Raw genomic sequence first — 26,554 nt, forward strand, 5'->3', positions numbered from 1 at the left:
GAGATTGAACCAGACTACGGAGCAAGGTTTGCGGAGAGTGGGCGGGGCCATCTGTTAAGCGGGTCCTGGTAAAGAGACTAGGGACTGGATGGGGACAAAGGGTGGGGCTAAACTGAAGAGCGAGTCTCAGGAAAGAAAGGACGGGGCTATGGATAGGCCTAGAGGCTTAGGTTGAAAGGATAGAGCTGGGAAAGACGAGGCGAGGCTTGAAGAGAAGGGGAGGGGCTTCGGAAAGGTAAAGGGGTGGGACTGGAGAGAAAGGGCGGGACCGGGCTAGCGATAACGGGGCGTGGCTGAAGGAGAGGGAAGAAGCTTGGGGAAGGTAAAGGAGCGGGACTGGAGGGAAGGTGTGGATCCGAAGGAAGGGGCAGGATTTGGGGAGGTGCAGAAGGCTATTGGGAGTTAAAGGGCTTGTGTACGGTAAAATGGGATTCAGATGCCTGGAACTCTGTAGGTTGGCGGGGAAATGCGTCATGGCTACGGGTTGCCGATTGGAAAATGGTCTCGAAACAAAGCTGGTTTTAATGTGACTGGGCCACTAAGTAGCTGTGAACTAGGGCAAGTTGTTAAATTCCCGCTACCTCAAATTTTTTATTTCTAAAGCAGAGCTCGGAAGCTTTATTGCCTTTGGGAAACTTGGGTGCTAGAGGGAGTCCACATGTTAAACAATGCTTGCTGCTGAACTTCAGTTTGCCATCAAAGAAAAGCGTGAAAGGGTCTTCCATGGTTGTGGGACAAAGACCAAAGGGTCTGGAAGCTTCTATTTTTATCTTAATGCATACCTTGCATTCAACCCACTATAATGTTCGTGTTTTTGTATACAATGTCTTCCAAAAACCATCTTAATAAAAATCAACGTTTTAAGATGTTTGCTAGTTAAGATCTTGGGATCTGGAGTCAAACTGATGAGTTCTCTTCATTAAATGACTTAATCTGTCTGAGCCTCAGTTTCCTCACGTATAAAATGGAGATAAAATATAGTGCCTACTTCACAGGATTGTTGTGAGGATTAAATAAGATGATGATTATAAATCGCATAGCATAGTGTTTGATACGTAAATACTCAACATATTAGCTTTTTTTTTTATTATCCTCATACAAAAAACTCGGAATAAATGGGTCAGAGCAGAGTTACACAGTCATTTTACAGCCAACCCATTTTGAGGTCAAGAACCCCTTTGAAGGCCTGATGAATGCTACAGCCTCGCTCCTCAGGAAAAAAAAAAACATACAAAGGCATGCACAGTTTCACTTACCATTTCTGAAAGTATTTAAATGTCTAAAGAAATGATTGGATGGCTGTGTATTAGGATGGGGATGAACCCAGCTGAAGCCATCCTTGCTCCCTCCTCCTCTTGGTGTGGTGCCAGGCTCTGGGTCCCCCAGGCTCTGGGTCCCCCAGCCTCCCTCCCCAAGACTCGTGCAACAGAGGTAAAGATGAGCTTTATTATTGGCATGAAGGCAGGGAAATGGTGACAGCGCCAGACCCTTCTGTGGCGAGGGGGCAGAGGACTTGACCAGCCAGCACTGATCTTCCAAGCTGGCCTCCCAATGAGTTCCAGGGCTTCAGGTGCCTCTGGCTTTCATAGAAGCAGTGGGTGGGCAGGTAGGCAGACTGCTAGGCATTGGATAAGTTGGCTCCTCAGGGCTGCTCTGGAGCTGAGGTTGGGCTGGGGTTGGCAGGGGGTGGGGGACGAGGCTGGATGTCTCTGGTGCGCATATAGGACAGCAGCTGCTCTGGGATCTCTGCCAGCACGTCCTTGGCTAGTCGGGCCATGCTCAGCACCTGGTTCCCCGATCGGTCGACATAGTCTCGGAAAGGGACAAACTAGGACAGGCACAGATAATCAGGTGTGAGTGGTGACCAGGAGAGAGGACCCATAATATCTCTTTCCAAATATCACACTGTTTCCCTCTGTCTTGGACAGCTTTCTACATTTGCTTTCTCCCCATCCACTTTTTTTTCCCCACTTTGTATTCACCCTCATCCCACTCCAGTTTGGCTTCATGGAGTTTACTGAAACTATTATTGCTAATGTTGTCAGCAGCCCCATGTTCCCCAATCAATCCAGTAGGTAGTAATTGTCAGTCCTTAGCTTTCCATTATGTTTGGCCATAATCTTCCTGGACACATCCCTGCTGTTGACATACCACACTCTGTGGGATTTTCTCCTACCTTTCTGGATGCTTTCATTCCCAATCCCCACCCCCTTCCCCAATTGCTCTGGGTATACCTGATCTCTGAACTGGTACTTCTCTCTCTCAGTTTTCTTCCTGGGTGATTTTATATACTTCCTGACTTTTAAAACTATTCCCTTATAACTCCCAACTTTATATATCCATCTCTAACCTCTTTTTTAAGGTCCATGGCTACATACTTAGTTGCCTGTATCACATCTCCATTCAGTTATCTTAGATACCTCAAACCCAATGTGTTCACAACTGAATTCTAGCCCTTTCTGCCAGATCTACTCCTCCTTCAGCTTTTTCCTTCCCAATAAATGGGACTATCGCTTACCTAGTTGCTCAAGCTAGAAAACTGAGAATCATCCTTGTAACCCCCCTCATGCTCCAACATCATTTAATCAAATCATCAGCTCTTGTAAAAACTTTTAAATATAATCTTTTGAACCTGATTTTTCTCTCAATCCTCATTGCTTCCATTCCCATTCCAAATCCCTGTTGTCTCTCCTCTACTACTTCAAAGGCTTCTCTCTCACCCTGCTTCAGTCTACCCTCCATGAAGCAGAGATCCTCTTAAAATGGATGTCTCACCATCTTACTTTCCTATGTAAAATTCTTCAAGAGCCTTCCAATTCTTTTAGAATAAAACCCCAAAATCTTCACCATGACTGGCAAGGTCTTGGCTTCCTTTTTCTCTTATTGTGATCCTGCTACCTTGGCCTCTTGCCTTTTCCATGATTGGGCCAATTCTTCTGAGCTCCAGGGCATTCTCACATGCTGCTCCTCTGCCTGTAATGCTTATATCCTCCTTTAGGTTTCAGCTCAAATATCATTTCCTCATAGAAGCCTTCCCTGCCTACCCTACCTTTGTTATAGGCAGTTCTTTGTTATAGGCTCTCATAGTGGCATTTGCTGTTCTCTGGAGCACTTAGCACAATCTAATGATATTTAGCTGTGTGATTATTATTGGTTGCCTCCACTAGAGGGCAGGGACTTTGGTGATCTCCTACATTATGGATCCACATTGGCTGCAACAACCTGCCTGTTTCTCATAAAGATTTTGTTCAATAAATGCAGGAAGGCTGAAAGAGTAAGGAGGAGAAAGGCAGGTGATTAAGAAGGCAGTAAGGTAGGGTGGCTGCCAGCTTAGCCTGTCCTTCGCACCATGCCTTTCAGCACCATGACTTCCTCTCCCTGGTCAGGTCTACCTGAACGATGTCCCGCTCTGCGTAGCGTCCCCTAGAGGACACGCGCACGTCATCACCATCCAACTCTTCCATTGCTGCAGAAAAGACACCTCTCAGCTGGTTGGCTTCTCCCACATCAACCCATTCTGCCCCCTCCCTCTTAGCTCCCCTTTGGAGTCATCATGAGAATGCCTAATGGTTGTATCAAAGTCCTACAAATATTAGGCATTGTTATGGAGTGATTTTGCCTTCCCACACATTCCATCCTGCCAAGAATCCCAGAAGGGAAGTATTCATATCAACAGCCTCAGTTATCATGAGGAAACAGGTTCAGAAAAGGTCTGTGACTTGGCCAAGGTCCAACACAAGCAACCATACATCATTTTTGTAAGGCAGGCCTGGGTGCCCAAATTCTGCTCTATTTTCCCCAGTTCTTGGTCTCATTCATGGACACCCCCCATTGTACTCACCCTCAAACATGGCTGGTCCCACACCAACAATAATGATAGACATGGGCAGTGAAGAGGCCTGTGAGGGAAAGAGGGTAAATGGCTGGGGTGAGCAGCCATTATAAGGGAGGTGGCTATAGAAGGCAATTCTCTGTGCAAGTGTCACATTTCTGTACATCCTGCAAGCAGAGGCAGTGATTCCCTTTGTTCTAGACTATCTTTTCCGAGATGCCTGCATATCAAACAGCCTTGAAAAATACAGTGACTTCCTTTAGAACAAAGGGCAGTTTTGTTTATTGTCCAGTATAATAAAAAGTCTTACACTGGAACAAAGGGCAGGCATGCTTCCTGCCCATTATAAAAGATTTGGGTTCTCTAAGTTCAAGGTTGCTGTCCTATAATGCAACTGACTGTGGATGCAGGTGTAATCTGGCCCTCTTCACATCATCTTCTGGGAATTGGGACTTAGAGAATCAGAGAAAATGCTGATACTTGAGCTACTGCTATTGCTGGGAATAACAAAGTCCACTAGTCATGTGTCTTCTGCCAGCATCCATGAAACTGGAAGGCTAACTTGTTAGCTTGCAAGTAGGGTAAAACTTCAATCCCTTCACAGTTATTAACAGTGACCCCTCCCTGCCAAGCCCTCCTTCTCAGACTCACACTGACAATGGCCTCCTTGGTCTGTGTCATGTCAGAGATGACCCCATCGGTGATGATGAGCAGAACATAGTACTGGGAACCGTCAGAGATCTTGGCTGCAGCCCTGGGTAAGAGGCCAAGAAAAGAATCTAGCTGAAAGCCCAGAGAGGCCAAGGGGAACACCCCACCCCTAAAATTTCCACAGCCAGAGTGTAAGCAGCAGGCAAGGACTGGGGCTTCTGAAGCTCATGCTCCTTCCCCAGACCTGGCTGCCTCCCCCTGTTTGTCATCCTTTCAGTAACATTTTTGGAGCACTTACTATGGTAGGTTCTGTGTTAGGCACTGAAGGTACACCACGAGAAAAAACAAATCTATCCCAGCCCTCTCAAGGGAGGTAGACATTGATCCAAGAATCACTGAAATAGGTATAAAATTACACTTGTGATGAGTGCTGTGATAGAAAGGGATGCTGCTATGACAGTGTATAGTAGGGGATCCTGACGTAGTCCAGGAGGTCAGTGAAGGCTTCTTTAATGAGACAATGTTTAAGGATGAACCAGAGGCTAATTGAAGGGGGAATCATTCCAGGCAGAGGGAATAACATGGACAAAGGTCCTGTGTTAGTACTGAAGGAAGCCCACCCTGTCTGAAGCCTAGAAAGTGAGGTAAGCAGAGTAGACCAGGTAGCTGAGGTAGAGCAGGAGCCAGACCACACAGGGCTTTTCGGCTCCTGGAAATATTTTGGTATTTATACAAGAACAAGACCAAATGCTGAAGGCCTCCTTTTTTTTTGCTTCTCTCACCTATTTATTCTCTTTCCCTTATCTCCTTCTGCTGACCATATCCTATTGTCTGGGCTGCTGGGTCCTCAGCCAGTCTAATAGCTACTCCCAGAACTCCTTTTCCTTCTCTTAGTATCAATCTTTGAATCCAAGATTTTTCTATCTGAAAGGACTTCAGAAGTCATTGAGTCCAGTTCACTTATTTGATAAATAAGAAAAAGAGAGCACACAGGTCATGGCAGACCCTAGTCTCTTGACTTCCAGTCTCAGGCTCTGCATTGGTTGGGAAAGATGGGGCTATACTATCCGATAAAGTAGTTCCTAAGCCATATGTGGCTATTGAAATTTAAATTAATTAAGTTAAACAGAATTAAACGTTGAGTTCCTTGTTCACCCGAGCCATATTTTAAGTGCTCAATATCCATATGCGGCTGGTGGCTACCACATTGGACATCACAGATATAGACCATTTCTATCATTGTAGAAAGTTCTATTGGACTGTGCTGGTACTGAAGCTTGATATAAGAATCAGAGGAAAGCATGATGAGTAGAGAATTTAAATAGCTATGGTTCAGTTTGTCCAGAGCCTAGGATGGAATTGGATCATAATCCTCCTTAGTAGCCCCTGCTCCCTTCCCGAATTCTGGCCACAGCCTCTTCATAGACTTGGACTGGTACTATTTCCTTTCAACCACTCATTTCACCGATAGTCATGGCACACCTGCTATGAATCAGGTACCAAGCTCAGTGCTGAGCATGCAGCAGAAAATAGGATATTGTCCTGGGGGAGATGGATGCTTACACCATTAAGATACATTGAGGTTAGGCCTTTGAGGACATGATATCTAACCTAAGACCTGAAAAATGAGTAGGAGTTAGCCAGGTGAAGGTGGTAGTGGGGAGATGGGAAGGTAAAAGGAAAAGTGCTCCAGAGAGAGGGTTTACATGTTCAAACCAACAGAGAGCATGCTCTGGTGGCACATATAGGACTATAGAAGAGAGATGAGGCTGACGCAGTGGGTGAAGGCCTACTCATGAAGGGATTTGTGAGCCAGGGGCAGTGGGAGGCATGGAAGGGTATAGGGGTATCAGAGGGACATCTTTGGCTTCCTATAGATACCAAGCATTACCAGGGCCATTTAGACTTAGAGATGGGTGACTGGCTAGAGGAGGCCAGTCTGTGCCCCACTTGGCTATTGTGTAGGAAAAAACAAAGAGTCATCTGTGATCATCAAAATCATAGCTGCACATTCGACATACATGATCTAATTTAATCCTCATCACCATTCTATGAGGGAGGCTCATTTTTTTTCCTATTTTTTTGTTCTTTGTTTTTTTTTTTTAATTCTTCTTTTAAAAATGAGAAAACTGAAGTTCAGAGACATTAAGTGGCATCCCCAAGGGATGGTGAAACCATAGTTCAAACCCATGCTTGGCCAACAGAGCCTAAAGTCTGAGTTCTTGATGACTTCACTCTCCATTCCCATCTTGCTCTTTAGATACTCCTCCATTCCGTATACACCACACATTCTGGTCCTAGTATATTATTCACTGTTTCCTGAGCTTGCCTCTTCATGCCAGTGTGCTTTTCACATGCAGTTCCTTCTACCAGGCTTACTCTACTCCTGTCTCTGGTAAAGTCCAACTTGCCCTCTAGACTCAGCCATACATTCCCCTCCATGAGTAGGCTGCCTTGAGTTTCTCAGACTAGGTTATACTCTCCCCTTTTCTCCCTCCACTGTCTAGGATACCACCCACCAAGATGGGTTATCTATCCTAAATTGGTTCTCACACCCTTGAGGGTACCAGCTCGTGTGCCCAGGGGGACCCAAGGCCACAGAATACCCGGAGCATCCATTCTGCTGTATGACCTTGTGGATAAAGCTAGATGACTCTAAGTATACTTCAAACACCTTTTTATTTTTTTCTAAATTAAAGCAAACATGGACACTGTGTGAGAAGAATGTAAAATGTGCATGAATTTTTAAGATAAAATATAGGGACTTCAAAGACATTTTTCAGTCTGGCTGCTTTCGGCTGTGCCCCCAGATTTCCCTGGGGGAAGCAGTCGCTTGTCTTTGCTGACAGGCGACTTACTGGAAAAGTCTGCAAAGCTCTGGACTACAGAAGGTAATGATTTATTTATATTTCTGTCTCTTGCACCAAGGCGGGAGCTCCCAAGGGCAGAGACAAGATCTGATTCATCTGTGAGTCTCCAGTGCCCCAGCAGAGAGCTGAGCACACGGAAGATGCCCTTTGAATAGTAATAATGATAATAATAGTAACAGTAATAGCTAACACCTGTAGCACTTATGATGTGACAGGTACTTTTCTAAGAGGTTGATATATTAATTTAGTTAGCCCTCACAACACTGCTATGATGTGGATATTATTATCCCCATTTTACAATTGTGGAAACAAGCACAGGGAGGTTAAGAGTTTTGCCCAAAGTCACACAGTTAGTAAGTTAACATGTTACATTGCCCCTTTGCTGAATGTTTATTGAATGAATGAATGAATGAATGAGTCAGTGAACTTGCCTAAGATAATATTTAAGTCTGTTTAATAACAAAAGAATATGCTCAGGCTCCAATATTAAGTGAACAAATCAGTAATGAAATAGTACATGTAATTTGACTGCAATTCTTGATGCATAAGGGAAAGACTGTCAAGAACTATATGTACATCCACATTCCCATGGGCAGTATTCTGGGTGATTTCTTATTTCTCTATCCTTGAAATTTTCTACAGCAATGTTATATTACTTTTACAATTAAATAAACTATATCCTTTTTATGAATTAGAAAATAAACAAATCTTTATTAGGAAAAAAGGAAGGCTATGGACAGACATATAAATCTCTCTGAAATCCTTCCACTTTTATTTATTTATTTTTTTGTTTTATGTTTTTACTTTCAAGCTCTCTTGGGTACTTTTTTTTTAGTTGGGTCTCTATTCAGAATGTAGTACAGTTTACTTTTTAAAATTCTATCAGGGAATCTTTTAGTAGGTGAGCTTATCCAATTTATGTTTGGTTTTAGTTCTGTCATTTAATTTTATTTGCATTTAAAAATAATTTGATATGTGATTTAGGTTTTCTTTACTTTGTATATTTTTATTCTGAAAACTCAGTTACTCTTCTATATTTAGAAGTTACTCTTATTTTTAATCTACCATTTATTAAGCACTTACTATGGGCCAGATGCTAATTTTTACATTGTTATTTAATTTTAACCTCCCAATAACCCTATAAAGAAGGTACTGTTGTTATCCATTATTCTACTCACTTGCAGGGTTGAAATGGAGGCTTAGAAAGGCTAAATTACTTTAGGTCACATAGTTAGTGAGTGGTGGAGCTAGGATCACTCCAAGATCTAATGCCAAAGCTTTTAACTTAATTGTTGTGCTATGGGCCCTTCTCTCTTTCCCCCAAACTTGAGGCTTGGGTTGTTCCCAGGGAATGGGACTAGGGTAATTTGTTGACACCATCTCCGCCCAGAATAAGGCATAATGTAACCTCTTTATACCAGAGCCTGGCCAACACAAACTTTTAGCCTCTCTTAAAGCCCAAGTCCACCCAAGAGTGGTCCTGATTATTTTTGGGAAGTCAGTCCCTGTCTGGGTCCCCTCATTCTCCCCAACTCCCACCAGGTTCCCTTACCTGGCCACCTGGTTGATGACAGGAGCAAAGTAGGTGGGCCCGTAGAGCTGTACTGTGCGCAAGCTCTGGAAGTAGCTCTCCAGCACGCCCTCAATGCCCGCACAGTTGGGGTCCTCATCATTGTTGTTCTGTCAGGGAAGATGCCCTGCTGGGCTGAGCCCATGTGGAGTATACCCAAGAGTGCTCTGGTCCCAGCTCACTCCTTCCTTTTCCCATCACCCTTTCATGCTCCCCTCTAAACTCCCCTCCCTGCTCTTCTACCCTATCATAGCTTCCTGCTCCTTACAGGTCCGTGACCCTTAGGAGAAATGTAAATAGAAGAAATTTGTCAACTCGGGTAGGCCAGAAGCCAGGACATGGAGTATAGGCTCTGGCCCATATCGTACCAGGGGAAATTGATGGGAGATCCGTCCCTCTGGGGGCAGCTTGGCCCCAAAGCCGTAGGCTGGAAAGAGTTTGTCACTGTCATAGTCCTGGATGATTTCTCCCACTGCCTTCAGGGCCATGGCATAGGCGCTGAGCTGGTAGGGACTCATGTAGTGCAGGGAGGTAGGCTGCAGGGGATTCCCTGTAGGGACACAGGAGCCCAGCCTCATGGCCACCTTGCTCATCCACATATTCACTTGCCTATCCTTGTATGCATCTATCTACCTGTCTATTCATCTACTCTTTACCCATGTACTCCCTTATTATTTTACCCATCATTCATAAATTCATCTATCTATCTACTCATCAATCCATATATTTATCCATCTACCCATATAGCCATTTACCTATCCGCTGGCATAAATCCATTTTTCAATCTACCTATCCATCTCTATCCATTTGCCTTCCTGTTCTCTTATCCAACTGTCCACCCACCTTCCCATCCATCCATCCATCCATCCATCCATCCATCCATCCATCCATCCACCCACTTGTCCACCTGCCATTTCTCTTCCTTTCTCATCTTTCTGTACAGCCATATTCTTTTACCTACCCATCCATCCATCCCTATCCATTCCATTCATTCACTTGTCTGTCTATCCTCATATGGATCCTTCCACCTGTCCACTCATTCATTCCCCATCTACTTACCTGTTGTTTTCCAGTTTAAACATCTGTCCATTCACATACCCATCCACATACTACTGTACTCACTCACCAACTCATCTACCCTCTCTGTTCACCTGTCTACCCACCCAGTCATTACTCACCACCCATTCATCTATCTGTCTCTCCTTCTACCCCTATTCTCTCCATCCATTTATTTACTCATCCACTTCTTGAGCTATCTACCCTTTCAACTTTTTTGACCCATTTACCCACCTATTTTCCTATACCCTCTGCCCACCCTTATACCCAATAATCTTCCCCCCAACACTCCTGCCCCAGTACGAGCCTGGCTGGGCTTTTCTTCAAGCCTCGACTTCCTGGGTAGTTGAACTCTTATCCCTAGTTTGAAATCCAGGCCAATCCTTAAGGACTTCCTTAGAATTCCTCCATATCCCATTCCCCCATCCATGCCTCACCATTTGAAGCTGTGAAGTCAATGGCTACTGTGAAGTTCAGCTGTGTCCTGTCAGGGAAGTAGATGGATTGAGAAGTGAGGGACTAGTACTCATACCAGAATTTCCCAAACACAAATGTGCATATGAATCATCTGGGAATTGTGTTAAAATGTAGATTCTGATCTGGATGGTCTGGGTGAACCCAAGATTCTGCATTTCAAACAAACTCCCAAGTGATGCAGATGCTTCTAGCCCGTGGAGCACACTTTGGGTAGCAGAATTAAATACCTACTGTGTGACAAGTGTATTAGGTGTAGTTTAACTTAACCCTTACTATAGCCCTGAAGTAATAATTAACATCTCCATTTTACATAGGAGAAAAGCGAGGATCGGAGAAGCAAAGTACATTTTCCAGGTTTGCCTGCCTCCACTGAACCAGGCTTTTTTTTTTTCTCTCAGCCTCTTCCTCTTGCCTGTCCATAACTTTTGTCTGGGTTCCAGTCAGATTACTGGGGCATTCTTTGACGATGTCAGATTACTGGCATCCTCCCAGCAGGGACTAGAAACTAGAGATGAAGCCCCAGGAAGAGAACTAAAATGACCAACATTATGCATTTTACAGAGCACTTTATAGTTTGCCAAATATTTTAAAGTTTATATCCATGATCTCGTTGGACCCTGACCATTCATAAATAAGAAAACTGAGGCTCAGAACTGGGAGGGACTCATTATTTTAGCCCAGAGTTTGGCTTTTGACTCACCCTCCCTTGATGTAATCGACAAAAGTGAATTCAGAGTCCACAGAGAAGGAGAGCAGCGTCACCTGTGGGACAGAAGAGGCAGCCCTGCTACTTTGGAAAAGGCAATTGGGGTGGCAGAGGGAGAGAGGCATGATGCACCCAACACTGTCCAGTTTCAGAAAGGACAAAAAGGGGAAGCTGATGGAAACATATTTGGATTTCCAAAAGTATATTAAATTGAGAAATACAACTTAGGTTTAAAAACATTCTGCAAAAGAGTAAAGATCAAAACATTTCCACAGGTGAGAAAAAAAGAAAAACTTAAATGGTGCCACCTTATGCCAAACATAACTAATCCAAGAAATCTGTGCCCACAGACTTCCTATATCCCCAACATTTGTCATGCTATGTCAATGGGAATAGAAACAGAAGGATCCAGGGAGGGCCAGAGCTCCAGGAAACACTCACAGTTCCCGAATTGACATATTTCTTCTTCTTACATTTCTTCCGAGGGTTAAGTACCTAAGTGAAGAAGAGAACGGTGATGGTGTGAAACAGAGGAAGAGAAGTACAGACTGAGTACAGTGGGTTGGAGAGAGGACCTGGGTAACCTGAGCAGGGCTGGAGTTCTCACCTCATACACTGTGAACTGGTTCTGGGCCTTGCTCAGCTCCCGGTAGCTGGTGGTAAACTCACCGATGAAGTCATGGCTGCAATGAGGCCAGTTGTGGGTGAGCAGCAGCAGCTGCTGGCCTGGAGCCAGCCCTAAAACCAGCCTTTTATTCTCACTATCCTCTGCCTCTACTTGAGCTGCGGGGGCATTGGGACAGAGGCCAAAAGAGGGGCCAAGCTAAAGCGAAGAGAAGGGAAGAGACAGTGTGCCAGAGAGACAACTGAGAGGATCAGTTGTATCCAAGATCCTGGCATCTATCATCACCCTTTCTGGCTCCCAAAGCCACTTTGGGGTTCCTAGTGAATGTACTACCTATTATAGGTAACTGTTTGGATTAAGTACAGGAGAAAGCAGTACCATGGGGGGCAGTTCTACCTTCCATCCCGGTCCCAGTCGTACACATCAATCTTCACTGTTCTGAAATGCAGAAGATAAACATAGGCTGAGTGTGTATGATAAATCCTAGAGACACTCCCACCCATAATCATACACAGATCATCCTCCCATCCACCCATTAGTCCTTTCATCAACCTTCCTCCCATTCATCAATCCATGCACATACCCAACCGTCTACTGCTGCTGCCACCAATACAACTACAACCGCTATTTGTACCACTATTGCTATTCTTTACCACTCATTGAGTCTTTTTTTTTTTTTTTAAATAAAAACAATCCTATAGCATTTATTTTCATCTGGTAATAACACAAGAGTAATCAAAGCAATATGAATAAATGTTTAAGAACTATACTCTTAACAAAGGACACCTACAAAACATTAACTATTGCTTTCTCATTAATTTCTCACTTTATTAATTATTTCTAATTGGAGACACTTTGGAGCAGAGTAATATTATCTCCTCATAGTATGATGCAATCCAGCTGTTTTCTTGACTTTGTTTTAGAATGAATCTCTTATGCATCATCTAATCAAAACCAATGATACAGCCCTCTATCTGCATATTCACTTGCTCATAAAGCCACACCTGAATCCGAGATCTATTTTGGAAGTATCTGAAGATCAAGTTGAGGGGCTGCACCATCACCTTCTTCACTTTTTGGCCCTGGCCACAGTAAGCCATGGTGGAAGCTCTATTGGGTCTCAATATATATATTCCAAGCACTGTTCTCAGCACTTTCATAGATCATCTCATTTAATTTAACAACCACCTGATAAAGTAAGTACTATTATTCTTATTTTTGGATAAGGAAACTGAGGTACAAAAAATAGTAACTTGACGAAGGACCATAACTTGTAAGTGACTGAGTTTAGATTTAAACTCAGACATCCTGGTTCCAAAGACCTTGTTCTGAACTAACTATGCCTAAATCATCCCCATATGGCCATCTAAGAATGTGGCAGTCCATTCAACCATTTCTCTATCTAGCCACCCATTCACCTATATATTTGCCAGTTCAATTACCTGTCAGTCCCTATCTTTGTCCATCCATCTAACTATACATCTAGCCATTCACTGACTCACTGATGCATACAAACATCCATCTGTCTTTCCATTTATCTATTCACCAAACACCCAACCATCTGATACCTGTCCATCTAATATTCCATCAATCTATATAACCATCCATTTATGTGCCCACCCACCTACTCCATACTGCCCATTTCTTAGTTCATATGGCCAGCCTATCCATCTTCTTTATACTCACCCATCAACTAATCTACCCTTCCATCTACCATCTATTCATCTGTCCATCCATCTACCTGTAACTCCACTTATTTATCCTCCTGTTTTTCCAATCATGCCTCTGCCTCTTCATACATCAATCTTTCATATACCCATTTATCCATTCATCCATTTACTCATCCATCCATATTAATCTATCCATTATCTGTCCATCCACTAATCCACCTATCAACTCACCCACCAATCCTCTTATACACCCATCCATATACTCATCCATCCAGTCACCAGCTCATCCATCCATCCATCCATCTATGTATCTGCTCATTTATTTTTTCATTTGCCCTTTCATCTACCCATCCATCCATCCATCCATCCATCCATCCATCCATCCACCCACCACCCACCCCACCCATCCGCCTATCCATCCATGTGGCTATCCATCTACTTCCCATTGCACCCTTCTCCATGACTGAAACTCTGTCTCACTGAGCAGGATCTTCCAACATTATTAGGATACTTCTGCCATCATTTTGGGGCCCAGGAACCCCACTCTTAGGCCTTGGTTCCCTTACTCCTTAGCTTATGCTAAAGCAGACCTGTCATAGTCTCCATTGCACAGTGCCCGCACAGGGATGCTGAAGGGCTGCCACACAGGGTTCAATGTGTTTTTCACAACCTCTGTCTTGTGGCAGATGGTGAACCTGGAGAGGAGCAAGAGAATTAGAACCAACCGTTGGGGTAGGCCTGAGCCCAGAGACAGGGCCTGATACTCTTGGAGATTCCTCAAATTCTCCCACTTCTTAAACACATATTGCGTGCTGCTTTGAGTGAATTCTGGACTCAGGTCCTGGTGAAGTCTAAGATGCCCCATGCCCAGGCTCTGCCTAAGAGCCCTACTGGGCTCATGGTCACAGTGGGGCAGCAGGGTGCCATAGGAGTGGATAGTGACTCACGTGCCATCTTCATTGCTCCTATAGAACACAAGGAAGGGGTCTGATTTCCCAAAGAAGTCCTTCTTGTCCAGCTTGTTTGCACACAGCTGCATGGTAGCAATGTCCTAGGGATAAAGTTGGGAGTCGACACTCAAATTTTCTATAGCCTCAGATAGCCCACTAAAGGGAATTTGGGGAGAGAAGGGAGCCTCCTGGGTCTAGCATGTGGCCCTTACTGACCCGACAATTGCTAAGCTCCTCTGCGGTCAGCAATATGGTCCCACACTTCTTGCCTGGTACACCCCTGGAAGCAGAAAAAGCCTCTTTGTGAGGAGGGGAGAGTAGGCAACAAGGATTGGGGTGGCCAGTCTGGGATTAGGTGGGCCAAGGGATTCAATTTGCCATTTCCTGACAGTCCCCTGAGTATGTCCCCTTCTGTCCTGGGTGGCTCCTAGTGGGGAAGGGTCTAACTTTGACTGGAGAGGGGTCTACAGTCTGGAAGGATGGAGTTAATGTAGCCTAGGTAGACATCTCATAATGGTAGCATAGGAAAGACATAGGCTTGAGAGTCCTGGGGAAGTTATGTCCCCTTTCTTTGGGCTCTAGTTTTCTCTTCTCTGAAATGGAAATCATGCCCATGTCTCAGGGCTGTGAAGATGTGAAGATATCTAAATGAGTGCAGGTAAGGAATAGCATTATAGATATGAAGGTGTTTATGTCTCTCAAAGCAGATCCTGTTATCTACTATATGCCAGGCACTGTGCTAGGTATGAATCGGCTAGTTAGTACTCTCCAACTTTGCTAGACTCTGCCCTCAGGGAGCTTCCAGGGGAAGGTGAGATGTCAAAGCCAATAGGCAAGTAGAGTGTGATATAACAGTACTGAATGAGGGAGAGGAATTTCTATCCAGGCCTGGGGCAAAGGTCAAAGATGCTGTGCTTTCTGAAGGTTGAAGAGTAAAATAAAAAAGACAAAAGAAGACTTAACCTCTCCTGACCCATGTGCAGGAAGGGTGCAGACCAGGACACTCAACCCCAACTTGCCTTGGGTCTCCAAGCAGTCAAGCAACAAGGGACCTTGCTGATATGAGCCTGTGAACACTGATCCCCCAAGGGTTTCAAAGTGTGGCAGAAAGAAAGCTAGATCAGGAGTGTCCTGGCTTTGAGCCCTGCCTCCAACTTGCAATTTGATTTTTCCCACCTTTAAAATGACAATGTTGAACCATTTCTTTGACTTCTTCGATCTCTGACTCTGTGCGTTAGAAAAGTGTGATTAGTACAGGGACTCTTTGCCTGCACATCCAGGACAAAGTCTTTAATCCTACTCTACTGCCTTCTCACATCCCCCTTGATGTTCTCCCTCACCTCCTCACCCAGTGTAAATTCCAGTCACTGATTATAATAATCACCACCTTGTGTCCTGTCTATCTTCCCTTGCCCTTCTCTTAGTTTGATATACTTATTTGGCAGAACCACAGCCCTAGTTAAATCTAATTCTCTGCCTAACCCATACTGCATCTATGCAAATGAATATGGCCAGAGAAAAATGCACAATCACGTGAACTGGTCTCGTTTTAAATGTATGACCACAAACCTCAAGAAGGTCCTTAATAATATTATACATTCCAAGTCCCTTCATTTTTCAGTTTTGGCTGTTTCACTCCTCTCTCTTCAAACCTGAATAGCCTCCTTCCCCCTCCTCACTCTCAGCCAATGACCTTGTTTCCTACTTCACTGACAAAACTGAAACAACCAGAAGAGAATGTCCACAGATCTACCACCACACCTCCTTCCCCGCCTCCAGTATCTTCACTCACACAACTGTGTCTTCCTACCGTTGCTATAAATGACTATCCATGTGCCTATTTATCCCTCCACTGTGTGCTACATTCCACATCCGCTTGCCTACACAAGGACACCATTCCAACAATTCTCCCATCTTTTTGTTATGTCAGTTTTTTAGTTTCTACTTTTTGTTATGTCAATAACGAACAAGTGTGGTATAGTTTTTCTCATTTTAAAAATTTCAAAACTATTCTTGACCTCACTTTCCTCTCCGGCCACCCTTCTTTTTCTCCTCAAGGGGGATGCAGTAAAACCCCTTGAAAAATTCCTTGACTCCCTTTCTTCTCTTCATTCTTTTCTAAACCTCTCCAACTGTTACCCCCACCTCTCCTGCAAAACTGCGCTTGTCAGAGTCACCAGTGACCACCACCTCGCTAAATCCCATGGCCAAAAAATACAATAATAATAAAAGCAAATCGATCAATCAATCAATCAATCAATCCATCCATCCCATGGCCAATTCCCAATCCTTACCTTGCTTGACCTGCCGCAGCATTTGACATGGTTAGTCACTCTCTCCTCCATGACATATATCCTTCACTTTGCTTCTAGGACAACACCACCTTCTCTTGGTTCTCTTCCTACTTCATTAATGATCCTTCTTAGTCTCCTTTTCTAGTTCTAATTCCTGGAGTCTCAGTCTTTAGTCTTCTCACTTCTCGTTCACTGCTTTGGTGAGCTCATCTAGTCTCACGGCCTTGAAGAGCATCTAAGACTCATGTATCTTATTGCATGTCCACTCAGATGTCTGATAAAATTATGAAATTTCACAAATCAGACTGAACTCCAGATTGAAACCCTTCATAACTTACTCCTCTCTCACTTAAAAAAAAAATTTTTTTTTTTAGCATCTCAGTTTATGGCAACTCCATCCTTCCTGTTGTTCCGGCCAAAGGCCTTGCTGTCATCCTTGATTCCTCTTTTCTTCTCACATCCATATTCAATCTGTCAGGAATCTGTTGGCTCCACCTTTAAGATATATCCAGAATCTGACCACTTCTCCCCTCCTTCACTGCTACCACCTGGATTACTGTAATATCCTTCCAAATGGCTCTCTGCTTTTACCTTTGTCTACCCTAGGTTTATTCTAAATCCAGCAGTCAGCATCATCTTTGAAAGTATAGTCAGGTCATGTCGCTTCTCTGCTTAGAACCCTCCAGTGATTCCCAACTCAGAATAGAAGCTGAAGTCCTTACAGTGGCTCTAAGGCCCTAACCGTTAACTCTCCAACCTCCTCATCTCCTCCTTTCTTCCCCCGTTGCTCACTTGACTCCAACCACACTGGCCTCTTACTGCTCTTTGAATGTATCAGGCTTTTGCTTTGGCAGTTTTCTCTGCCTAGAACATTCCTCCTCCAGATTCTGCATGGTTCCCTCCCTCATTTCTTTCAGGGCATTGCTCTGAAGTTACCTCTCCAAGAGGCCTACCTAACCACTTTGTTGAATATTGCAACTCCCACCCACTCAGCATTTCCAATCCCTCTAATTCTTCTCTGCTTTGCCTTTTTTCCCCTAGCACTTAATGTCTTCTAATATATTATGTAATTTACTTTATTTATTATGTCTATTTTGTAGGCCTCTTCTCCCCTTCTACAGTATAAACTCCCTGAGAGCAGGAACTTTTGTTCACTATTACAACCTAAGCCCCTTGAACAGAGGCTGACACAGAGTATATGCCCAGTAATATTTGTTGAATGGATAAATCCCTAGTGCCTAGCACAGGGTATGGCATACAAAATACTAATATTTAGTGAGTAATGGAAATTACAGAGAACTCTTTTTAGTGAGGGGAAGCATCCTGGAGGAGAAGAGCTTGGAAGTGGACCTTAAAGGTCGAATCAGACTTAGAAAAAGAGTGAGAAGAGAGAGAAAACATGTCAGGCCTGAGACTGATTTGAGCAAAACCCTGGAGACTAGAGTTTCTGGACAGGATGATGGGAACCATTGAAATCTCCTGACCGGGGGAATCAGCCTTCACTGCTTTCAGGTCAGCAGTATCTTTGAGAGGAGAATTTGGAGCACCCACCCTTCCCCCCTCATCCCTTCCAGTTCTGCTCACGTGAGGGGTCGCTCTACGCGGCTGCCCTGGCCTCCGATCACCTCTCCCAGGGCCAGGAAAGCTTGTCCCAGGAAATCCTGCACCGGGACAGGGAATCAGCGAGGCCAGGAGGGGTTGGGGGTGCAGAGTCTCAGCCCAGCCCAGCAGCAACGACCAGGGTGTTCCGAGGCAGCGGGACGTCGCAAGAACTATCGCCTGGCCTGCGCTTTAAAGTGTGTAGGGGTGCCCCTAGGCAAGCTCTTCTTCTTGGGCCTGCTATTACTTTAAACTGCTCTCCAGGATGCCATCCCACTCCTCACTTCCACCCTCCTCACCCTGCCCAGCCCGGTTCAGCCTCACCTTCTGCGGGTCCCAGCAGCGGCCGAGAAGGAAAAGGAGCAATGAGTAAGAGGCATAGGTGGGAAACTGAGGCAGGAGAGGAGGACCGGGAGTGTGGGTTCGGGCCGAAGAAGGTGGAGAAGAAGGTGGAGTCAGGGTTGAGGGTGCGGGAGGGGTCCAAGGAGGGTCGTTTAGCACGGGGAGCGCCGCCTGTGTGCCCAAGCCCGCAAGGGGACGCTCGCTCACCGGTTTGGAGATGTTGGTTTTGGAGTCGACGTTGTACCTGGAAAGAGAGTTGAACCAGCGTGGGGCGGAGCTGGTGGGAGAGAGCCTGGAAAAGGGGTCGTGTTTCGAGTCCTGGTGAAAATTGTGAGTAGAGCGAAAGGCTTGAATCCGAATTTAACCTGGATCTCCTTTGGGGCAAGAGTCAGGGTCAGAGAGGGTCAGGCCCCGAGCGAGGTCTGCTGGGGGGGCGGGGTCACATGGGGGAGGGACCTAGACGTAGGCGGAGTTAAATTAGGGAGCAGAGTTGTGGGCAGGACCAAGCCTGGGTAGTGAACTGAATTGGATGTAACCTAAGGACTGAGCCAAGCTAGACTTGGGGGTGGAGCTAAGACTAGAATGGAGCCCTTCAGAATTGGACCGAACTGGGCCTGGGAGAGGAGCCAGCCCGGGAGGCCAAGTGGGGGCGGAGCCAGCCAGAATTTAGGGTGGATCCAGGTGGGGGGGGCGAAGTGGTCCAAGCCAGAATTCTGGGCGGGACTCACACATCGAAGCGCAGATTTTGCTTCTCTTCAAAAAAATAGTCAAGGACAAATTTGCGCACGAAGTCTGGGTTCAGCGTGTTGTCGATCACCTCGGTCCGTCCGAACTGGATCGGGGCGGGCAGGGAAGGTGCCAGGAGTCAGCACGGGGCCTGTAAAGGGGCAGGTGATTCCCGGGGGCAGCTCTGGGCTGGGAGAGAATTCCCCGACTCACCTCCCGCCACTCTTGGCTGGCCCGGCTCTGCGTGTAAAGCACCACCACTGCAGGCGGGAGCGGGGGCAGGGGAGGGAAAGACGTCAGGTCGGTCCGCACCCCCTCCCTGCTCCTCAGTCGCACCCGCACACCAAGTTCCCCCGCACCCCGCCCTGGTGCTGCCTACTGGGGTCGGACTTGGAGAAGGTGTCGAGGTCCAGCAGGTTCCTAGAAAAAGCAACAGACAGATGGACAGAGGGTGGGTCATCCTGAAGCCCATTGCCTCGACTCTGCCAAGCTAGGTACCCGGGGGGAGGCATGGGGCTCAAATCGCACCTCCCTCCCCCATTACTACATCCAGCCGTGGGTCCGCGTTGTTAGCACCCTGGACAGCACCGGAAATCTCTGTCCCAGGACCGTGTTCCTGCGGACTTGACGCGTATGAGTTCACACTGTCTCCATGGGCCCAGGAAAGAGAGTGAGCCCCAGAACTTTGTCCTTCAGAGGCCCAGATCCTACTGCATTCCGGCGACCCATCCCTTGAACCCGCAGGCTGAGTGAGCCGTCTTTTGCGGGTGGGGCTGTTCAAGGAAACCCCCTCCCCGAACCTGCCAGAGACTCCCCGGAGTCTGATTTTTCAGCCCCGTATGCTTCTCGCCTCTGCCCCCCCTCCGCTCCACCCCCAGTCTAGCTCCTGTCTGCACCGAGCCCCCGGAGCTGGTTGGGGCTGGGGCAGCATCCAAGCCCTTTTCAGGTAGCCCGCTCACCGGCAGGACACGGTAATTTCAATCTTGGTGGCTGGGACGCTGCGCTCAGAGGCTCCACCGAGAGACATGGCTGGTCGGGTGGCCGGAGCCGCGGAAAGCTAGGGGCGGTGGCAGCGGCGGGGCCGGCCCATGTGCCGTGGTGGCGGCGGCAGTGGCTGCACTCCCTCCAGCCCTGCGTGCTCTCCCACCGCTCACTCCTCGTCTGTGGCCACCAGCGGCAGCGACTCCAGATGGCAACACAGCCCCGCCCAACCCTGCGGGTGGCCCCCGCCCCGTTGGAACAGCCTCGGGCCAGCCGGGAATCTCATCCAGACCCCAACTTCAACCCACACCTTGGGAGTCCTTCCGGCGCATTTCTGCCAGTCAAAACCGAAGCCCCCCCTCCCCCCCATCTGTCCGCGGTGCTGAAGGTTTTGGGGCGCCCGGTGGGCTATAGGGACATTTTCTCTTCCTGATCCCGACCTGCCTAGGTCTCCGAATAGGAAGTTACACATTTGTTCTCATTCGTTGAGTGACCTTGAGCAAGTTACTCAACATCTCTGTGGCTCAGGCTCTTCTCATTAGTAGAAAGGCCGAAACAGCACCTACTTGGGATGTCATAATATCTTACAAAGTCGACTTGAGAAAAGGTCTGAGCACAGGGGATTGTACTCAGTAAGTTCCAAGAAATGTTCGCTGGTATTATGTTCTTCCTCTGGGCATTTGTACCAATGGACCTCTTATGTGTTAAGTCAAAGCTCAGTAAATGGTGACTAACAGCATAGTGTAAAGCACTTTGCCCAGTTCTTTGAACCCCCATGACTTCATGGTGTTAGAGATGCAGACACTGAGGATGTAACCCACTCTAGGTCACACTGTAGGTGAGGGTGATGGTCATGCAGATCCATCCTCCCCACACCAACTACTGCCACCAAAGCCCCAGAAACCAGTCCCTCCACCATAGGCAGGGGCTGCAGGTCACCTGTACCAAGACTGTGTTGCTTGAAGAAATTGTTAAAAACGAATACCCCACTGCATTCCCAGATAAACGAAGGTATCAGCAACCCTAAGTCCAAATTTCAGGTAGCCCTAGGAATCAGCATAGATAAACAGACACCCTAGATGATTAGGGCCCACTCAGACCCGAGGACCGTTACTATACCTTAACAGCCTGTGCCCATATATCCCCACCTCACTGAGGAGACTATCATGGCTCAGGAGGTACACTAAGTCTCCAGTTTTTTTTCTGCTTCATCTGCCACCCCCTAACCCCTTCTTACAGCACAAGGACAGTAAGAACCTTCCAAATAACTCCACAAAGACAGCAAACAAATGAGGATGCCAGAGAGCTGCTGTTCGAAAAGACTTTGATTTTATTTTATCAGTGTCAAACTGCCTATTCTCAGTGCAGGTGAAGCCTCCTCCTCAGGAAACAAGAATGACAAAGGGGTCACATCTTTCATGAAGTCTTGGCCTCCACAAGGCCCCAGGGAAGCCCCATACAGTTCTGGGAGTTGAAGGAAATCCTGACAAAGACTAGGGTGGGTGAGAGGCAGTGTCAAGAGGGGTGGCGATCACCAGTCAGGAAGCTCGGGTTGTAGAACCCTATTCTTGGCCCTGCTTGGCTCTGAGGCTGCCACGTGCATGATGGAGAAGGGAGAGTGAGATTTCCCCTGACTCTGAAGCACTCCTTGGCCGGGCATGGCTTTGATTCTGCTCAAGGCTCAGGTGAGAGAGGAGCAGGAAACTGTCATGGGCTGGCTGCTTCATAAGGTGCTGCTGCTGGTGCCCCGGAATCCGACACCACGAACAAACTGCTCCAACAGGCCGCCAATGGCACCAGAGGGACTGGGGGCTGCTGCCCGAAGCCCCACTGTGCTGCTGTATGCGGCCAAGAAGGCTGAGCGCACCTCCTGCAGCCGAGTCTCCCGCTCATTCAGGGCTGCAAGCCTATGGGGAGGGAAGAAGGGAAAGAATGAATGCATTACCTTGGGGCAGGATCCAACATCCTCGTCCTCATGCTACAATGCTTATCCTCTGTCTTCCCCAGCACAAGGCCAGCATCTGTCCTGTGGTCATGCCCCAAATATTTGACCTTGTTCCCCTCTTAAACCATTCTTCTCAGTTCTCAGGCTACTGTTCCTACCTAGAAGCAGTACCTTTTATTGGGGCACTGGCCTGCCTTTCCATGGGAAACAACCATCTCTGTGACTGGAGAGAGTGCAAGCCAAGCAGGAAGGCGGTTGCTCCAACAGGTGTTGGCTTCCATTCCTTAATAAGAACAAACTGAGGCAGACGTCTTAGACCTAACTGTAAGGAGAGACTCCCAACACCAAGTTGGGTTGACCTTTCTTGGGGCCAGCACCTGGAGCATCCTGGGAGAACACTCTTGGCAGTGCCCTGGAGAGGCCAGGGTCCTCACTGGAAACCCCGAGGCTCTAGCTACACCTTTAGTCACTGTGGTCCCCAAGTAAACAGCTAGAGGGGTGCTGCCTTTTCCTTCCCTGACCTCTACAAGCATTGATCACAGATAAAAGATAAGAAACCCCTCTTCTTTTCTTGGCGTGGAACTACAAGGAGGGGAACAAGTGCACAAAAACTCAGGCTTATCCATGCATGAATTCCATATGAGGCTGTTTAACACCTTGAAGGGTTCTTTAATAGAGAGACCTATGGTAGCAGCCACATCCGACCTCTGGTCTAAAAGCTTATACAGTCTAGGAGTGGGAGGGATGTGGAATCAGAAGAAAGGTCAGGAACTCACATGGTATTCCCTCTAACTGTACCCTGGAGAAAGGTGACACACCTATGTAAGATGAGCCCTCATGTTCCTATCCATCTAAGCACCAAGACTAGCCCTAACCACTAACTTACTCCAAAATTTTCCCAAAGAGATCAATCCCTGGGTAATCCTTCCCAGGAATCTGTCAAAAGCAGCAGAAATGTCTGCAATTCCCAAGCCCAAGTGACTTGCGCCCCAGGGCCTGGAGAACAGATGGAGGTATGAAGATAAATGAGAGTCCTGGTTGAGTATGAGAACAGACCTAGGGAAAGGAGATTATGTGTGTGTGTGTGTGCATGCATGTGAGAGATGAGTGGGAGAGGGAGCATGGGGGGCTGAGGGGAGAAAGAGAGAGAGAACAGAGACAGAGGTAGACAGAAAAATGCAGCAGCAGGTTCTAGGGCGGAAAAAAGTCAAATAGCTCACGCAGCAGCACTAAGAAAATGGAGCTGATACTGGATTCCTGCAATACCATGAACAACTCCAAAGTCTTTTTTGGCATTGAGGGAGATACATGGCCCTAGATCTTCTTAGGTTTCACATAGGCTGGAGACCACTGTGTTCTTCAGCTTTTCTTTAGAGCATACAACCAGGAGAAATTCAGATTAGTAGTTTCTATTAATGGGGAACATCCAAAGGTCCATACGGGTGCATTCTCACTGCCCCCTAACTGGGAGGCAGAAGGAGAAAGATCACAACCTATTTAAAGAAAAGAAGACTGGAGCCCAGAGAGAATATGCAATATACTTGAGGACACACAGCAGGCAATAGGTAGGCAGGGACTGGAGCTCCCGTAGCGCCATTCCCTCTCAAGAGATGAGCTAATAGGCTTAGAGAAGGCTGACACCCCAAGACATAGCTGGTGAGCAGAACAGCTAGTATGCAGACTAAATTTCTCCGACAACAAAGCCCAAGCACTGAACTCATATATTGTGTGATCTCACTGGAATCAACCGTGGCCCCACCCCCACCTTGCAGTCTTGGGGTCCATGAGATCATGTAGAACCTAGCCCTCCTCTGGGCACCACCAGAACCAACCAGAATTCTGAACTAGGATCTCAGAGAACTACTCGAGGTATAAATTGTAGGACCTAGGACTATAGTTGCCCATTTCAGTGACTAATGCCAGGTAAGTGAGGGGTGTTATCAAGCAGGGGCAGAGATGTCTGTTTCTTCCAGAGACAGCACTTAGGCCGGTATGGCTGAAGTAGTTAAGTTAAGTCCCTACAGAAAGGTGCAGACAACAAAAACCTAAAGGATCTTGTTTTTCATTTAAGGGCCTGGCTACAGAGGTTGTGCCAGGCACTAGCAGCCTCCAAAGTCCTTGGGCTACACCCCAGCTGCAGAGCCCGGGCCTATGAGTACCGTCCTGGAATCCTAAGGTCTAGGCCCTTCCAAATGGCCTCCAAGGGACCCTTCTCTACTCTTCAGAGCAACCTGCCTCCCACCTGTCAGCATTGGTGGGTACAAGCTGGATCCTGGTGGTGGGGATGAATGCCCAGCACCTGAAGTTCATTCAGCCCATGGTGGGGAGGTGAAGGCCCTTAGCCATAGCTGAGGACCAGGCCACTGAGGCTCTCCCCCCACCTGACATCCAAGAAGCAGCAGAGCATGCAAGGAGGAAAGTGATTGCCAGAGGTAGCCACTCAAGCGGATGCATTATGAGAGTTGGAAGCCCAGTACTAGAGACTTGGAGGGGGAGGATTTTATAGACCTGGGATTTAGTATTGCTCCAATTTTCTTTCCTGACCAGGGGCAAAAGCAGAAGACAAAAGTGGGGAGGCGGGGGAGGTTGGCAAGGAAGCCTTGGTTCTGCTGGGGAGGATCACAGCCCTCGGGCTAAGCCAGCTCCATCCCAGCTCTGGTCTCCACCATATACCAGTCTTCACTACCTCCTTGTTCTGATTTCAAAGGATTCTCCTGTCAGGCAAAGCCTTGGACAGAAATAGAATCTTCTATAGTTAGTTACAGTCCAGCCAGCTTTCCCTCAGGGTGTGCCCCGACACCCGTAGATGGGTTTTGGAGGCTGGGGAGAGTGATCGCATACTCCAATGCACTTCCTGAGCAGCCCATAAGGCCTCCTCCTTCATACCTCAGGGGTCAATGAGCAGGGAGGTATACTTAGCTAAGGCACTGAAGTGGGGCACAAATCCCAGGCCAGCTCCCTGGGTCTGGCTGCTGCCTCATTCTTAACTAGCACTCTTGATTGCTCACCAGCTTTTAATATGGGCAGGGGAGCCTCCTGCCTTCTCAAGCAAGACACTTACAGACAACTGTTAGGGAGCTCATCCGGGAAGCTGAAAGGGAGAGAGGAGTCTGTGTGCAGGACAGCCCGTTCCTGAATACTGCCACAGCCTGTTACCATCTGCCAGCTGCCAAAGTCTGTGGAGAGAGAGGATCCGGGCAGGGGATGGTCCACTGATCTGGGGCAGAGAGGAGAGAGAGGGGAGATGATGCACAGTCAGTCATATGCCTGACAGGGGAGGCTCTGAAGGAGTGGGGGTTGGGGACTATGGTGGCCCTGGGTCATGGCTGCAAGGTTCTGTTGGTGAAGCATCTGTAAAGTCAACCACTTTCCAAAAGTGCAAAAACAGCCAGATAAGGTTGTGACTGAGAAAGACGAGTATAGACTGTAAAGCAGGCTCAGCTGTGACGACAATGTTTCGTGCAAAGACTCACAGGAGCAAAAGAAGAAGAGTAAAGCATGGTGACAAGAGATGAGCCAGCAACCAAAGCCTGGAGTGAGGGCGTACCAGCCCTGGTGGCTGATAAAGCAAGTATAATCTCAACAGCACCTAAAGGAGAGGAGCAAGGTTGGATGCCCCAGGAACCAGGGAGGCAGGATTACTCTCCAGCATGCAGATTGGCAGGGTGGGCAACTCGGAACCCAGGGGCCGCTGAGGTCCTGTCAAAGAGGTGGGAGAACAAGCCTCTTGGGGACCATGGAGGGTAGTTACCTAGATTGGAAAGTGAGGTCCTAGGAGCCCTGAGCCCCACCTCTGCAGTGCCTTCCAGGTGCTATAGATTGTATTCACAAGTATACCCAGCAAACTCACTGGCTATGCCCAGAGGGAAGGGATAAATCAGGCAGGCAACTTGACAGCTTCATCAGGCCTTTTTCAGATGGAGGTTTGTGGAGTGCAGGGAGAGGAAAGTTGTATTGGGAATCTACTACTGCCATTTCCTCCCCACTCAGACCCAACTCCTCTACATTGTCTCTAGGCAATAGCCCAGCCAGCAGGAGGAGGGGTGGAGGGGAAGAGATAAGGAGACATTGAACAAGGCCCTTCCATCAGCTGTCCCTGGTCCTAGTGCCCAAGGTGTATCATCTTTGATGCTTGACCCTTTATTTTTTAATTCAAGAATAGCAGAAGGTGCTCCTACAGAGACCCAGACACAGCAGAAGCATGAATAGTGGTGTACAGGGTGCGGAACAAAAAAAAAGTTCATTAACCTTGGCCCACCT

General features: G+C 47.1%; 2 protein-coding genes and 1 pseudogene across 7 annotated transcripts in view; all 3 read right to left on the reverse strand.

Annotated features, from left to right (window-relative positions):
- Positions 1-1,432: 1,432 nt before the first annotated feature.
- On the reverse strand, positions 1,433-20,559 carry CPNE9 (copine family member 9). Its single transcript, XM_011370618.2, has 21 exons — positions 20,328-20,559; positions 19,748-19,788; positions 19,582-19,628; positions 19,371-19,474; positions 18,850-18,886; positions 18,625-18,627; positions 18,286-18,362; positions 14,624-14,687; positions 14,405-14,508; positions 14,048-14,152; positions 12,184-12,225; positions 11,770-11,845; positions 11,604-11,657; positions 11,157-11,218; positions 10,417-10,463; positions 9,292-9,473; positions 8,906-9,033; positions 4,484-4,586; positions 3,842-3,899; positions 3,393-3,466; positions 1,433-1,828 (listed from the first exon to the last, which is right to left on the reverse strand). The coding sequence occupies exons 1-21, from the start codon at positions 20,393-20,395 to the stop codon at positions 1,643-1,645; spliced, it is 1,662 nt and encodes a 553-aa protein (XP_011368920.1). The 5' UTR covers positions 20,396-20,559; the 3' UTR covers positions 1,433-1,642.
- On the reverse strand, positions 12,628-12,891 carry LOC105299055 (annotated as a pseudogene).
- A 1,097-nt stretch (positions 20,560-21,656) lies between the features above and the next one.
- MTMR14 (myotubularin related protein 14) overlaps positions 21,657-26,554 on the reverse strand; it is a 48,016-nt gene continuing 43,118 nt past the window's right edge. For 2 of the 6 annotated variants that reach the window (XM_011370619.2, XM_023536857.1), the window contains exons 18-19: positions 25,356-25,511; positions 21,657-22,256 (exon numbers count right to left, since the gene is read on the reverse strand). In XM_011370619.2, coding sequence (XP_011368921.1) covers positions 22,073-22,256; positions 25,356-25,511 — 340 coding nt within the window. In that variant the 3' untranslated portion in view covers positions 21,657-22,072. The remainder of the gene's footprint in view (positions 22,257-25,355; positions 25,512-26,554) is intronic. The other 4 variants (XM_011370621.2, XM_011370620.2, XM_023536860.1 and 1 more) reach the window with 3 other exon arrangements.

The sequence above is a fragment of the Pteropus vampyrus genome, unplaced genomic scaffold, assembly GCF_000151845.1.
Source record: "Pteropus vampyrus isolate Shadow unplaced genomic scaffold, Pvam_2.0 Scaffold171, whole genome shotgun sequence".
NCBI classification, from domain to species: Eukaryota; Metazoa; Chordata; class Mammalia; order Chiroptera; family Pteropodidae; genus Pteropus; species Pteropus vampyrus.